Here is a 16,517-nt window from a genome sequence, read left to right as displayed (position 1 = left end):
TTTGTTTTTTTTATTTAAGGAAGTGCACGACGGAAACTCACTTGCGCCATCTGCAACAGAAAATGTTCTTCTTCTCTGAATCTTCAAGAGCACAGAAAGGTGAGACGTTTGTAAATACAGCATCTTGCAAACGTGTTCAGGTTGGTGGTCTTTGTCATTTGACGAATTAAAAAAACCCCATTATTTTATTGTAACATCATTATAAGTCAACTCTGTTAAATACTGATTGAATAGATAGAAAATTATGGTTTTCTCCCATTATCAAACATAAGAGATATTAATAAAATAAGAACCTCGGAGGTTACTGAGTAGAAAAATAAGAAAATGAAACACTCTAGTAACAGAGATGTTAGGTCTGTGGTTGCTCTTGAAGGGATGTTAAAACTTCCCTATTTTTTGACTCATCCCTCAAAAATCAACCTTGATTTTTCTCACTGTGTTATTTTCCCCATCATGTTCCAATTTTTCTGCGTTTTCCCCCTCTACTCTTCTGTCATCACATCCTCGCCCTCGTGTCACATCAGTAATTCTTGGTTGGGAAGTTGACGCTGCTCCGTCGTTGTGGCTCAGTTGAATGAAAATGAAACTTTGGTATCTTGTCGAGTGTTTACATTTCTAAACAGAATCCAGCATTTTGTATCCCACGCTGAACTCTGTTTAGACTGTCTCTCTTTCCCGTTCTGGTATGGCTCTGCCATCTTTGTTTCTGTATCAACCGGCTCCGCTTAAAGATGACTAGCAGCCCAACTAAAACACTGAAAGAAGGTCTGAGCATTTAATTGATTGGAACTAATTTTAATCTAATAAAATATTAAAAGACAATTACCTGCAAGTTGAATATTTGCATCCTTACCCCTAACTAAAGCCATTTTTCACTGTGTGTTCAGTGAAAGAGAAACCACCCCACTGTGGAGAAGGGCTCTGGTGAAACGAGACTAAAATGTATTTTTGTGGTACAAAACGTCATGAGTGACTGGAACTAAAACTGCAGATCATCCCGAACACACCGTCCTCCCTATGAAACATGGTGATGGTGGCGTCGCGTCGAGGGGATGTTTTTGTGCATCATGAACAGGGCAAAGTTTATGGAGCTAAATAAATCGCTCTCCCGAAATAAAACCGGTTAAAAACTGCTGAAAGATTTGAGACCTGGGACCCGACAACGACCCCGAAACCCACACCAGAACAGTACGGGGGGCGGGGGGGGAAACATGGTCTGGTGGTATAATGGCCTAGTCTAAGTCCAGATCTAAATACATTTCCGGACCGGTGACAGCTGTTAAATATCGCTGCTCTTCATGCAGCCTGACAGAGAACAGGCCTGGATCTGCTGAGGATTTACTCAGCTCGCTCAGTTTTTACAGCAATCTCTCTCTGGAGCCGTTTCTTCCAGCTCGCTCGTTTCCATCCCGCCGTACGCCGCCTGCAACGCACTCTAACCCTTTTTATCTGACGTTCTGAAGTGCTTTATGTGCTCCTATGATCACTTGTTCCACCACTTTATGATCAATTTGTTGCAAATGTATGCTGGGTGACACAGAGCAGTGGGCTGGTTCCTCTTTCACTGGCTCATCCAAACAGGTCTTGTGAAATTTAAGAGCCTCTATTGGCAGACTGTAAGATTTTAACTTTGGCGTCAGGATCTTCTCTCCCTATAATTGATGGATTGCAGATTTGAACACAGCTGTTTAAATAATCCCCCCCCCCCCACACACACACAATTTATTTTTTTATGCAGACAAATGTTTGCTTTTGTTACTGTGGATATCTTCTTAATTTTGTTTTGTGCTTTTGGTCACTCATGATTGGGTAAGTTCTCATCAGACTGCATTCCTCTGAGTCACACAGCTGTAATTTTAGCGCAATTAGCTGCTATTACATAAATCATTTTAAATAATCGCTTATAACATTTATAACATCACAAGAGCAGTGCTTTCCACTGAAAGTATGGGATTTACTTCACAAAGTTACATTTTGGAACATTTAGCTCAAGTCCTTACTTGGCAATGTCATGTTCAGCTTTTCTCTTATGTAATGCTGTAAATTGCTCATTTGGCCATTTGGCATTGAGTTTAGTGATAAAAATGAAGGAAAAACTTTGAAAATGTAGCTGAGATTTTTGTATTTTGGCCCTAGTATTTCAAATTATTTCTTTAGTTTTTATATTTACCCCTTTTCGGACTGGTGCGCTTTTAATTATTTGCGTTTCTGTTCTGCCATTGCTCTAGTTTTCAGTTTCTTCACTCCCGCTTCCATTAGTTTTGCTGATTGTAGTCACCTGGTTTCCATGTCAGAAATCACTCCGCCTAGAATTTCAGCTCTTTGGTTTCGTGGTTCCTCTGTTGTTCCTGTCCAGCTTTCCGTCACCTGTCTTTGATTTAATTCTCATCTTTCATTAAGCGTCTGGCTCTGATCTGCTTTTGGCTTCTAATCACCAGCATCAAAACAATACAATACTAAAATTTACTTTTTGTGTGACACCTCAGTCAGGGTTCTTGACAAAGATCTGATTCAGGCTCAGACCATCTGTTGATGTCAAAAGCTTACTGACTGCTACCTGGTCACTTAAGCTAACGAACCAAGGAACATTAATTTGTTAGGCATTCAGCGTAGAATCACAAGTAAATGTATTCCGCACTTACTAAATATATTTGTTAATGTTGTTCACAGTTGTGTAGTTTTTTAACACGTGCCTATTTGTTCTTTTGTAGTCACAGATTTACCTATTTTCATATTTTTCTGTGGAATGTAACTGCGAATTATTCCTGGAAAATTTGCCAAGTTCAGATTTTTTGTAGCGCATGTCTAAAATATTGAAAAGAAAATGCAGCCTGGGAAGCTAAAACAGATAGGCCCAATGGCCTGGTGTTTGCAAAATGGCCAGTCCAGAAGCCCCATTCATTTTCCTTTTGCGCTGACTGTTTGTATCCTCAAGTGACGGAAATTAGGAAGACTGCGCATCAGAGGAAGTATTTGCGGATTTTTATCTATTTGCTGGCGGCCGTAATCCCTTTCATCTCCAAATACCAGGGATCCAGTGTCTAGTCTTTTAGCTTGTTTTCCTGTTGTTCTCCAAGTGAATGTCCAAATAACTACAAGAAAAGATCATTACTGGTTTTAAATTAATAGTGAGAGATTCATAAATCAAAATTTGTTGACAACATTCAATTTCCACTTTCTGTAAGTTTTGTAAAAGTGTTCAAAACATTTCTTTATAGCATTTCTGGTGAGAGTATTTAATATACAGGAAGAGGTGATGTCACACTGGGTGTACGAGAGAACAGAGGTGGTAAAACAGAGTTTTACTAATTTTGTCAAGCAACAATAAAATGACTACAGAGTTTAAATTTTTTTTATCTAGTTTTACTAATCAGCATGATTAGCGCAGTTAGCATGGCTACCTGTAAACATCGTTCTTTGGATATAATCCCAACGGAATGTAGAAATTGTAATCCGAGATTTTCAAATCGCTGTCAACATTTTCATATCTCTTTGTTACCTGATGAAAGTCTCAATCTCTCACCTAAATAAACCCTCAACATGTCTTAGTATTTTGTAGTCAAACCATTTAGAATCAATTTTAAACATCTCACTGATGCTTAAAAAGGCAAAATGTGAGTCTTCTTCCCTCAGTAACTATATTCACATGATCAGGAGTTGTTGCAGTGCACTCAGTGATTTCACACATGGAGGATTAGCTCATCGATGTTTATGCTTGTGAACGTACTTGAAGATGAACCATTCTGTCTAATTTCCTCTTATTCAAAAAATGTAAATAGCAATACTCGCATAATAGAGTCGTCGTCTCACTGCTGTTTCGGCGTCAATAAAGTCACATCTGCAGAAGAAGAATTATGATCCAGAGTGAACATTTGATGGCTTTGACGCTCTCAGTTTAGAGCTATAGCATAAAAAACACTCATGTTTTCCAGGAAATTGACTATGGGATCAGACTTTATTTCAATTACGTTGAAATATTACACAGAACATGATTTTACATGACCTCATTATGAAGATGAACGCACATTTGAGAGTTCAGCAGTTAAAAAACCCCATCTGCGCAGGTAGTAAGGAGAGTAATTGTTCATCATGTACTGCAAAAGTGAACGAGTGCATGTGAAATATACAGCAATATTACTCGGGAATATCAAAGTTTATGGAGATATGAATATTTTTGCAGTCTATTATTATTCTTTATGGCATCCGTTGTAAAACCAAATAAAAAAATGTTCGAGGAGTTCCTTTTGGACGTGCTGTTATCCTAGCTGCTCTTCAGCCAGGTCAAAGCTGCACGCTGAGAGACGTTTGGGGTTATATTAAGAGCATCCTGGCCGTCTCCGTTAACTCACCCCAGCGGCTGTCATCGCTTAGCTTTCATTAAAAAAGGTGGTAATTGGGAAGTGTAATTTTCTGTTGTCAAAATCCATCACTCAGCTGGAGCTACTGATATTTTGTAAAACCCTGTTGGCTTGTTCATCTTCGGATGCCACACTTTGTAAGGCTTAAAGTCACCTGGAAGCTGGGATTTACAGTACGGTTTCTCCTCTGGGGGGGCATTTAATCTACCTCCGCTATCTTTTCGACTCGGAGCTCTCCTGTTTCAAGTCTCCTGTGTGTTTTTACTGTAAGAGTAAGATGTTCCTGTGTGGCCACTGAAACAGAGAATCACTATTTCACTGCGGATGCTGGAAAAGTGTTTTGATCCTTTTGCACCAACAAAACCAGAGACAGTAAAATATTTAATTAGCTTAAGGGAACAACATTAAACTTTGATGAATCGGTCGGAGTACGTTGACCTCGCCAAACTCATGTTTGGATTTTATGCAAGAACTTTCTAGGAAAACTGCTTACAGCTTTTTCTAGTTGTCAAAGTTATGACAGAATAATTTCACTGCAGTTAAAAAAGCAGCAAAAGCCATTCTTTTTTCCAGTATTTAACCTTCATACATGGATTAATATAAAGTTAAATGCTTTTCAAAAATGACTGCCACAAACCGGGATTCATTTTATTGAGATTCTTTGTGATCTGATAAACACAAAGTGGTGCGTGCACTTATTTCTGGCTTTTTTTTCTGCTCTTACAAACTAACTAAAGTTGCAACAAATTAGATGGAGAGCCGTTGCTGCCACCAATTTTCTCGTCTTGCTGTGGTTCCTGGCTGCGACTCGGTCATTATATCACATGGATGTGCTTTGATCTAAACTGTTCTATTGTAACTATTTATGTTTAGAGTTACCGTTCTGCTGGAGTTTAACCCTGGCTGATCTTAAATGGTTGACACTATTTTCGGGTTTTTATTTGTACAAATCCATGCACCAGTTTTTCCTACTTCAAAATTATGTGATAATTTATGTTCATCTATCACAGAAAATCCCAACAAAATACATCAGAGTTTGTGGTTGTTATGATTTCATGGGGAACAAGTTTTTAAAGGAATGTTAATACTTTTTGAAAGCGTTGTATTTTCTTTCATTCAGTTTTTCCTAATTTTTTTTATGCACATTAATCCAGATGTGAATCTAGATTGTCATGAATGCCGTTTGTACCTCAACCAGTTTTGCAGGCCAAGCCATTAAACGAGGCAGTAATTCAAATTCTCACTCACACACACACCCACACACGCACACACGCAGTGATCTGTTGCCTGTCATAACACAAACATCAGAGAGGCAGAATTTGTGTCACCATCGAATCAGATCTTGACAAATTACTTTTCCCCTGGAAGGTGGAAACGCTCCAAAGAATCCCTTCCCTACCAAAACATAAAGTGTTATTATAAAGATGGCACATTTATGATTGCGTAACGTGGCATGTTCTCACAACTTCAATCATTTCCGCCCAAGCATGAAGGATTTTTCAAGCCGAGGAGCAATCAAACTTTCCATAATGACACTTTAGCTGAAAAGCAGCTTAAGACTTCCATTATCATCATTTAGCTGAACAAGCTCCTGCAGCAGCAGCACTGACAAGAGGAGCTGTGTTGCATTAGCATATGCTATTGTAGCTGTGGGAACTATTAAAAGCGCTATTATTGGAAGCACGCACTGAAGCAATGAAGGGATTGAGACTTTTCATCACTTTAATTGCTTTTCTGTGTGTGGACATCAGTCTAATGAAAACAGTCAAGATTTTTGCAACAGTTGACCATCCCAGAATTATACCCCCGAGCTCACGTCGGCCCAGGCTTTAAAAGAAGAAGAAGAAGAAGAAAAATAACATTTGCATGGCTTTAACATAAACTCATTGTCATTTCTTTCTTATTGTAGATACACGAAATATTTGAATGTCATGCATGTGACAAAAAATTCATCTCAACCAACCAGCTCAAACGCCACATGATCACACACTCTGGTAAGAAAACACTCCATCAAATGAGCACAGTGGAAACCAGATTATTGCATGAGTAAATGTGTCCTGTTTAAAGTCAGTTGGGATTTTCAATTTCCTATTTGCTAAATGCCAGAGCAATGGGAATTTGTAACACTTTACATTATTACGTACAGGTTTAACCACGTCACCTGATAGCTTTTGGTAGCATTGCCTTTTTGAATGGTATGACTTTGGTTTTATACTTCGAGTATCAACAAGCTTCTCACAAGAGTTTCTTGGACCTCTTAGTGAAATAGTGTATCTGAGTCAGGTTTGCAGGCTGCCTTTTCTTCTGGAATGAGATCAGCGCTTTGTGATGGTAACTCCGAAACCCTGAGTTTGTTTTCCATCCGACACTTTGTAATAAATTTGGCTGGACACTGAGGGTCATCCGCCAAACGTTAACGTCTTGGCTGATGTCTTCAGATGTTGATTCAATAGCCCAACATTATGAATACCATCTTTTTTGTGAAGTACAAACTCCCACAACATGATGCTGCAACACCTTTTACTTCGAAGTTATAACACTGGTAATGTTTTTCCTTTTACGTCCACCGTATAATGATGATCATTATGGCCAAACTACAAGTTTAGTTTCATCAGACATGTCTCCAAAAAATAGAGTCTTTGTCCCTCTGTGCCTTTGCAAAGGTGTAATAAGGCCTTTTCCATTTCTTTTTGAACAATGGCTACTTTTTCTCTGAGTGGTCTTTCAGCCCATGTGGTTACAGGACTTGTTTCAATTCATATCTTCACTTTTTTGCTTTTGTTCCCGTGATGTCTACACTTGGCAAGTTCAGCTTGCTAGACACAACCTTCTGAATTTCTAGGAAACAATAGAAGAAATTCTATGTCTCGTTATTCTAGAATTTAGGAGATAAAAATTATTTTAGAGATCCCAACTGGCCTAACACAGGAAACATTTAGTCTGACTGAATGTCAAACAGTGAGATGAATTAGGTCGCGTGGTTTTTAGACAATCTAGTTTCAGCGTTTTGCACCTTTCTTAAGTTTCATTTCTGCTAACTAAGCAGAATTTGCATCCAACTGTCCCTCAGAGAAGCGACCCTACACCTGTGAGATCTGCAGTCGGTCATTCAAGCGTTTGGATCAGGTCACCGCTCACAAGATCATCCACAGTGAAGATAAACCGTATAAGTGCAAGCTGTGCGGAAAAGAGTTCGCACACCGCAACGTCTACAAGAATCACAAGAAGGTGAGCAAATGCAGAATCAGAGCTCTATTGTTTGTCTTTTAGCAAATTAAGTTAGAGTAGGAGGTCTTCTCTTTATAGATTCATTGTTTTCTTTGGGGAGACAATCTGTCACTTCAAAGTTAGTCATTAGCAAGGCTGTAATCAATCAGGGTCTCGTTGGTGGTTGTTATCTGTGGGGTCTCTGGTCCTTTCCAGCCCTCCGGGTTCCTCGTGTTTACTTTGGGGATTAAGGTGTCATTCAGATTGATAGGGGAGTGGATGGATGGACGGAGCGGTGCGGGCATGGTCAGGTGAAACAGAAGCGTTTTGCACAAGAATCCCCTTAAGCCACTTGTCTTGATCACTTCACCAGACCTAATTGGGTGCTGCTGTTATGTGCGATCCATTAAAATCAGTTTATGAAGCCGTCTTAAAGGCCAAGCTGAGGCAGGAGGCGGCTCAGCTTGCTCATTATGAGAAACGCTGACTCTGCCCGACTCTTCCCTGCAGACCCACTCCGAGGAAAGGCCCTTTCAGTGCGAGGAGTGTAAGGCGCTGTTCCGCACCCCCTTCTCTCTGCAGCGCCACCTTCTCATCCACAACAGTAAGTATGGACCATGTTCTTCAAAGATTGCTTGCTCTTTCACAGTCCCTTGCAAAAGTTTAACTTTTTTTTTTTTTTTTTTACATTTTACAGCCACAAACCTCAAACAACTTTGCTCTCCCTAATTAGGCAAAGGCAGATTTAGAAAGTCGGTAATTCTCAGTTTTGGAAACTTGGCTGGCTCTGTTCTCGTTGTAGCTCTGGCTGTATGTTTAGGTGTCAGACAGCCAGGTGACCTTCCACCTTTCACTACTACTTTCTTTCAGCCCAATCTTTCTTCTTACCTCTGATCCACCAAGATTTGTCCTGTCAACAGTTTCTCCCACCAGAGCTGTGGATCTGTGATGATAGATTGAAGAATGCTCTAGAGATGCTCAAAGCTTTTGTTATAGTCTTATGACCCAACTCTGTTATAATGTTTTCCACATATTTCTCATTGACCTCTCTAATTTGTTCACTGGTCTTAATTTAGCTGTTTGGTCACTAATGTTTTCTAACAAACCTCGGAGGCCTTCATCGGACTTTCATACTTGGATTAAATTCCACAAAGGTTCCCCCAATCAAGTAGTTTATTCGTGAGTCTCAAAGTTTCTCAAACTACTTTATGTTGAGCTTCTGTATAAAATGTCAAGAAAAATTAAGCTGAAGTTTGTGGTTATAAGTTGATAAAAATGTGAAAAATTCAAAGACTATATGCTTGTTTTCTAAGCATTAGTCAGTGTTTCTGCAAGCTTTTTGCAATGCTGATCAGCATTTTCAATGTCCTGTTAAGTCTAACTGATTCTGCAAACATCGGTCTGCATTCACGTCATTGCTTGCTGGAAGATTTCAGACAGTTGCTCATCTTCTTTTTAATGCTATTAGTTTGTTTTTTTTCTCCCTAGTTGTGAATCAAAGAACGTGGGGAAATTTACAGTATGGGAAGTTGAAACTTTCTAATTGCTTGTTGTTGGTCTCCATGTTAGCTGCAGATTGTCCCCTGCATCTGGCAAGAGTTGATTCGCTCTGACCCAGCAAAGAGTTATTCTAAGACCGAACCAGTGTTAAGTTCTGCTTTCTGTAGAAATACCAAAAAGAACAAAAGGAAGAGGGGAAAAAAATCAATAAAGCACTTTAAGGAATCTGCTACGTTTTTCTTCTCAATGCCACATTTACTGGATTCTGTTGCAACGTCATCAATTACGCATTTTTGTCTGCAGTTAAAAGTGGAAAGTGTTAAAACGGTTGAATTGAAGCAGGAGTCTGTCACTGCAGCGGGACATTATCTTATTATCTGTTTCTCTTTAAGAGAACAGAGCTGTAGTGACATGTAAAAAAAAAAAATGAGAGGCTGCCTAAAAACTATGATAAATAACTTGGTTAAAAAAAATTATAGATGTTATGCTGACTTTAAATTGACCAGCTTTAGCAAACGGTAGCCAGCAATTGGTACTATCAAAACCAGACCCATAAAGGCCGCAGCTGCAGAATTCTTGAGTGTATTTTCACAGAGTAATGAGGCATGTAATTGTGTCTGAGGGAAAGAATTTGTTGCATCCTCTCTTAAAAGCAACATAATCTCACTGTACGTCATTGTATAGGCATCTTCTTGGTACAAAGTGCTTATTTGGTGTAGACCTTTCAATGAGACAAAAACAAAACTCCAACTAAATGTATTGGTGTGAATTCTCTTTATTTGGATTGACTCTTGAGCTCAACTAAAAATGAGATCAAGAGTGGTGGCAGGGGGAGAGATGTCTGGGTTTCTGTTCCCCAGAGATCCAATTTAAGTGAAGAGGATGGAAGGATGGATATTTGTATTATTGGATAGATACTATAGATAGATAGATAGATAGATATCTACGATGCATTCTGGCTTGAACTGCTCCAGAAATGTTACTCCTTCCCACTGAATCTTGTGGCTTTTTATAGTTCTTTCCATATTTCCCATATTGCTATGAGTTATCAGCTCGTCCGTGTGGCTGATTAACAACATGTGTCCTCTCTCTGAGAGATCGTCAGGCTGACACACCCTGTGGCTGAGGCTTGGCAGGATGCAGCTCCATTTCTCTCACAGAACCAGATAACAAAGGAGATTGTAAAACTGGAGGCATTTCCTGCTGCTGTCCCAGGTGGCAGGCAGTATACCGGCAGATTTCGCCGCACTGTGGGTGGGAGAATTACGTTATTAATCTGTTTTCTATAGGTGCATTTCCATTATTCTGCCCTAAACTTTCGTCCTCCCAAACTTATTCACCTGGAAATATTAATCTATCCTGGTGGTTTGCTTTGTGCGTTTCCACTGCTGTGCACAGACCTGCTGTTCAGACAAATGATGTGTATCAACTCTGATGGCTCCCTCCTTCCACTGATGCACAAGTGCTTCAAATAGAAAAAGAATTAATCTACCTTTATTTCCTATAGTACAGAGGAAAGCAAAGAGTGTCTCCTTATGAAGAAAAATCTGCTGTTTTCAATAATGAAACTAAAATAAATAATTCTTTCGTAGCGCCTTCACTCTATAACTTTCCTAAAGGGTAACAGTAACAACTTACTCCGTGACTTAAACCCTTTTGGTATTTGCAAAGGTTTATATTGATCAGGATTGCAATGTGCTTTTCTGCATCCGCAAGCAATGATTTATTTTTTTCACAGTGGTTACAGTGAAGCAGAATTAAAACTATAACTAAACCAGAAAGAAAGTGTGCTACATGAACTTTATTTTAGTCAATTATTGCAGACAGGTACCCAAAAATCGCAACAGCCAAAATAGAAGTCACGTTATTTAAAATCGTTCATGGATCAAGTTATAAAAAGAAAGAGGTGTGCGGAGCCTCTTGTCGGAAGCGAGTGACTGAGAAATCACTGAAACAGCATGCTGCTGCAGCCGCTTTGTATGCGAGGATGCTTTTCAAGGACAAGTATTACTTATTAAATATGTGTGAATGTTACACGTTTGCTTTCAGTTTATAATATTTGTATTCAGCACAAAAAAGATTTCTCCCTTACGCGCCTTCTGGTTTACTGTTTTCTGTCACATTTACATTTCAGGTCACATAATCTAAATACATAAAAATTCAAATGGCTCTTTCAAGTTATCCAAACCAACTAGAAGAGAAGTAATTGATCACCAATATTATCATCGATAACTGCCGTCACGTTTGCGATCACTACCGATGAATTTTGCCCCACTTTCATTCGATTCATTGTTTTAATTCTGCTACTTTTGGAAGGATTTTGAGTGTTGACTGGATATTTAGCATCATGCATCACCGCTTCAATTAGATTTATGTTCAGGCTTTGACTAGGGCACTCCAAAACTTTCTTTTAGCGAGTTAGATGTGGATTTGTTGGTGTGCTTTGAATCATTACTGTGCCTTATAACCGGAATACACTTGAGGTCAACGTCACAATCTGATGGTAGGACGGTATTTCTGCTGCACTCTTCAGTAAATTTTAGCATTGTGGCCAAAGCTGTGAACTCTCCCACCGAGCTCCTTCAGACTAGCAGCAGCAACTGGCAAACCCGCTGAGTTCACTATGGGAACTATTTCTCAATCCAGTTCTCTGAGAAACTGGATTGATGCGTTGATATGACGTCGTGCTGAAGGCGGAGCCTCAGAAAGAGCAGGAGTTTCTTAAAGAGACAGTGGCCCAATTTCAAGGTGTTAAATTGCAAAGTCGGATTTAATTCATTTTTGATATAGCATTTTTATAACAACTGAAGGTGACATTGTTGACTTGATTGTTCTATAAAATGGTACTATGTGGCTGGAAAATACATAATCCTGCCCCTTTACGCATGACAGAAGAAACCTGTAATAATAATCATGTCATCCAGTCCAGTTTCAAATTCGGTAAAATTCATGAACATACATTTTCAGAACATGCATGTCTTGCATGAGATGATTTTCATTTTTCTTTTTTTTTTTTTAACACCACCTGTGTTTTTACTACTTCCAGGCTTTGAGAATAACTCATTGTAAGTATGCATGTGTGTGTATATTACTGGGATGCGTGTGTGTTACTGTGTGGACACACGCATAGCTTCAGATTCTGCAAAAAAGCCCGGCTCTGCGTATTAATAGAATCTGCCCGCGATCCGCTGTTGACATTTATCACCGGCAGGCGAACGTCTCCGGCTGATTGAAAACACGCCGAGCCTCGGTTTCCAAGTTGTGTTCTGTCTTATTGAACTGGCCATCACCGGGCTTGAAACCGCTCGCTAGCCTCCATCCGAAGAAGGCTGTGGAAATTGAATGATCTCCATATAATGGAAACACGGACTCCCCAACAATAGAGGCTGTTGTGCAGAGGCAGAGAGCCGAGGCAGACATCGGGCTCCGCGCCGGGAGCTGCTCTGGTTGTCTGCATGCTGTCTGACTACGGCCTTTTTCAGCTCTTTTCAGCAGAACAACTATTAAAACGGGGTATGTTTTCAGTAAAAAAAAAAAAAAAAAAAAAAAAAAAAAGAGTAAAGCACAGCCAGACCATTCTGAAAAACCATTGTGTGGCGCTGAAAAAGCCCTCTGTTTATAGTTTTCTCTGCCCACACAATGGTGAAATTGGGTTCCGGCTCGTTGTTTTGGTGTAGAGCGGCGACAACAATAGCTCACTCAAAGCAGCTCCCTCTAAAGCGGGCTCCCTGTCCTCGCTGCAGGTGAGAGGACATTCAAATGTGACCAGTGCGACGCCACCTTTAAGAGGAAGGACACGCTGAACGTCCACATCCAGGTGGTGCACGACGGCCACAAGAAGTACAAGTGCGACCTGTGCGAGAAGGCCTTTGTCACTCCGTCGGTCCTGAAGAGCCACAAGAAGGTGAGTGGAGCGGACTTCAATCACACGCTGTGATTACGCGACCGCAGCCTCTTTCAACCGAGTTCAGACGAAATTGCCGTGACACGTAAAGTTCAAACTATGGGGAGAAAAGTGGGAGCAAACATACTTATGAAACCGTAAATCTGAGAGTTTTTTTAGTCTGTTTGGGATTTTATTTAATAGATGTGAAGTGGGGCATCGCTACAGAAGTTGAGAACGGTTGCAGTCTCTTTTTTTTTTTTTCAAAATAACAAGATATTTACGTTATCATGAAATAACAACGACAGGTTTCTCACAATAATAAGATCATTTCTTCCATTATCAGGAGAAGACATTAATTCCTTTCTCTTGGTAACAAGATGATTATCTTACTTTTTCCTCAATGGTTTTCTCAAGGTGAATAGTCATGGTTACATAAATATGCCATGAGTTACAGTTATAAATCATGGCATGTCCTTCAAATGTATGCTGTGGTGGCATGCATCTGAAGGATGGAATCAGGTTTAACACACACACCAATCAACTCGTTATCTTGAGAAAACAACTTGGAAAAAGTATATAGGGAAACTGTTTGTTGTTGTTTTTTTGTTACGTTTTTCAATTAAAAAACCTGAAAAATGAGGAATGCACCCCAGGGTAGAACCAGTTACAAGTACAACTGCAGTTTCAAGTCTTAATGAAAAACTTCTTTTTTCTACAAAATAGCTTCAAATCTGGTTCTGTTTATATTTGGACTTTGACTAGGCCATTTTAACAGAAGGTCATCGTCATGCTGGAAGGTGGACCTCAGGTTTTTTGCAGCCTATAACAGGTTTTCTTCCAGGATTCCTTCATATTAGATCCATCCAGCTGCTGAACAAACTCCTCCCCACAGCAAAATGCTGCCACCACCATGTTTTGGCATAGGAATAACATACTCAGGGTGATGTTCAGTGTTCATTTTCCATCATGTTTTGCATGCGAGAGTGCCTTCTTCCATGCGCCTGCTTATACTGCAACAACACAAAATCTTTCAAAGGTTTAGTTTTTGTGCAAACATCTTATCACACTTGAAATAAGCAAAAAATAACCTACAAGTTACTTTTCAGCAACAAATAGGGGCTTGTTTTAGGTCAAAACTCCATCAATTGTGATGAAAAATGACGAATTATAAGTGAAATATTCTGCCAGTGGAACAAAGACTTTCACTTATAATATGAGAATGTCTTGTTCTGTTCCACTGGCAGATTATTATTCAGTTATAACTAGCACTTTTTCATCACAATTGATGAACTATTGACCTTAAACAAGCCCCTATTTATTGCTGAAATGTAACTCGTAAGTTACTTTTTGTCTTATTTCAAATGTACTAAAATATTTGCACCACAGAAACAGACATTCTGACATTCTCTTAATGGTTAAATGTCTCTCCGTGAGATGGTCAAAGCTTGCGATGCTGTTTTATAACCTAAACGTTTTGCGAGCTGACCCTGTTGCTCCTCCAAAAAGTTTCCACTGTTTGACATCCCAACAGGCCTCTTGTCATCATAAAGCGATGCGGCCATCTGCAGCAATATCGCAGATTATCGAACTCGGTGTAGTCATCCATCTTGATTTCTGCCGCTTATCAAATGGATTCCTTTATAGATTCGAAACGACAGTCAGTACATTAGCTCTGCAGGGCTTCACAGCGCCAAAAAAGATCTCTTTGCAGATTATGAGCCCTAAACCTGACGCCGCCCGGGACGATGGTGGATCAATATTGAAACCAAGCAGCTTCTTGGCACGCGGCAAAAGGGAAAAAGTCCCAGAACAGTAGGACCCGAAGACAGCCACTCTTGAACTGTCTCGCTGCTGACCAATGTCTGGAGGCCGCCTGGGGCCCAGGCTTGATCAAAGTCAGGTTGCCGAGGAGACGACGGCTTGCTGGCTGTGTTTACATGCGCCCCATTTGACCACAACACTTCAGTTGCTTCTGGAAACGTTGCTCTCCAAATTGTCATCGCAAATGTGACTTTCCCCCAAATTTGGTCAACAAACATTTTATAAGTGTATTAAGCATATAAAAATAAGTATCGTTATAAACCAAACATTTGACAAAGAAAGTTTAGCTTTATGCTTTAAGGCCTTAGATTTTCATACATTTCTGAATGTTTTTTTGACATGAGGCAAAGAAAACTTGGATTTACATTAACATGCAAAAGGGTTAAAGTCAAACTTTACAAATTACATAAAGCCATTCTTCATATATTTCTTGTTAGAAAAAATGTGATGAAATATTTGACATATTTAAGTAAATCTCTGCAGAGAAACAGTATTAATAACCTTGTGTTTTTGACCTATATTCACTTTACAACTGTACACGTCAGTGTGTTTATCAAGATTTTCAGAAATAGATGCAACATTTTTACAAATGAGAATTCAAATAGTACAGTTTTCCATTGTGATTCCCCCTATGACGCCCCTAAAGAAAATCCAGGGAAAACAACTTATTTCAGATTTCACCAAATTAGCAAAGCAAGAAACACATTAGAAATACATTTAAAAATAGATTTAAAAAGTGTATTTCTAATATTAGGTTTTTTTTTATGCATCTACAGATAAAAAAATACTTCTAACATCAACACAGTGCAGAGCTGATCTGCTGATTATTTCTTTTGTATTTACCAATTAATAATTAAATAACTAGAGGGGCTTTATGGAAGATTTTTTTTTCTGAACTATGGGTAACTAAAACTGCCATTTGAGGAGTTCTGTGTAGAAAATATTTACCTTTGCCTTAGATGCAAGATGTACAGTTTTGTCTCAATCACTGGCCTCTTTTAGAATAGAATTAATTACTTAATTTAGATGAGACTAATAATCACAATTAATCCGATTAATCACTACTACTACTACTAGGAAATACATCTGCAATGTATGATTGTTTATTTTTATCTCCCTGGCTTTGGAAGCCGCACCAGTTCTATTGTGAGTCGTAGCTTTTTCCTGTTTGGAGCAGTTGAACAAATAAAAGCATTAAGTGGTATGTGACTTCTCCACAGTTTGTGGGTAAAGCCTCCTGTCAACATGCACAGGCATTAGTCGAGTGCCTGATGGCCTCTGGAGGCTTAATCAAGTGTCGGTTTACCGAGCAGCAGCTCCAGGAGGAGAAAGGAGACGAAAACAAGATCATCATGGTTAAGGATGGCTTTGAGTGACGGCCATTATCCAGGCTCACTTACAGTCCTTTTGTGCCACTCCAGAATAAAGCGATGAGTCAGCCTGGATTCACGTTATATGGGAACGTGTGTGTTCTTGTCAACGTGAACACGCACGCCGTGTCCTGTCTGCACGCGTGTACAAGAATGTGCAGAATGCACAAATGATTGAAAATTACTGGGTTGCTTTTTTTTTTTTCTGTTCTTGTTATTGTTGTTTCTTCATGTGAAAAAAAATAAATAAAACGTGCGGTAATTAGAAACAACCGTCAATAAATTCCACACAGGCGACGCTCCCTCGGGCTGTCGGTGCGTGAAGGTAAAAATACGGGTGAGGTTTCGTCTGTTGTACGAGCGGCGCTCTGCAGC

At 39.5% G+C, this 16,517-nt stretch overlaps 1 protein-coding gene across 3 annotated transcripts in view; it reads left to right on the top strand.

Moving 5' to 3' along the window:
* Positions 1-16,517, top strand: part of prdm5 (PR domain containing 5) — a 56,696-nt gene that overhangs the window by 14,454 nt on the left and 25,725 nt on the right. For all 3 annotated transcript variants that reach the window (XM_044129807.1, XM_044129809.1, XM_044129808.1), the window contains 5 exons: positions 20-99; positions 6,268-6,352; positions 7,429-7,586; positions 8,076-8,169; positions 12,809-12,969. In XM_044129807.1, the coding sequence (XP_043985742.1) occupies positions 20-99; positions 6,268-6,352; positions 7,429-7,586; positions 8,076-8,169; positions 12,809-12,969 (578 nt within the window). The remainder of the gene's footprint in view (positions 1-19; positions 100-6,267; positions 6,353-7,428; positions 7,587-8,075; positions 8,170-12,808; positions 12,970-16,517) is intronic.

The sequence above is a fragment of the Gambusia affinis genome, linkage group LG10 (genome assembly GCF_019740435.1).
Source record: "Gambusia affinis linkage group LG10, SWU_Gaff_1.0, whole genome shotgun sequence".
NCBI lineage: Eukaryota > Metazoa > Chordata > Actinopteri > Cyprinodontiformes > Poeciliidae > Gambusia > Gambusia affinis.
The sequence above is the reverse complement of the archived record's forward strand: the minus strand, read 5'-3'. Positions and strand labels throughout refer to the sequence as shown.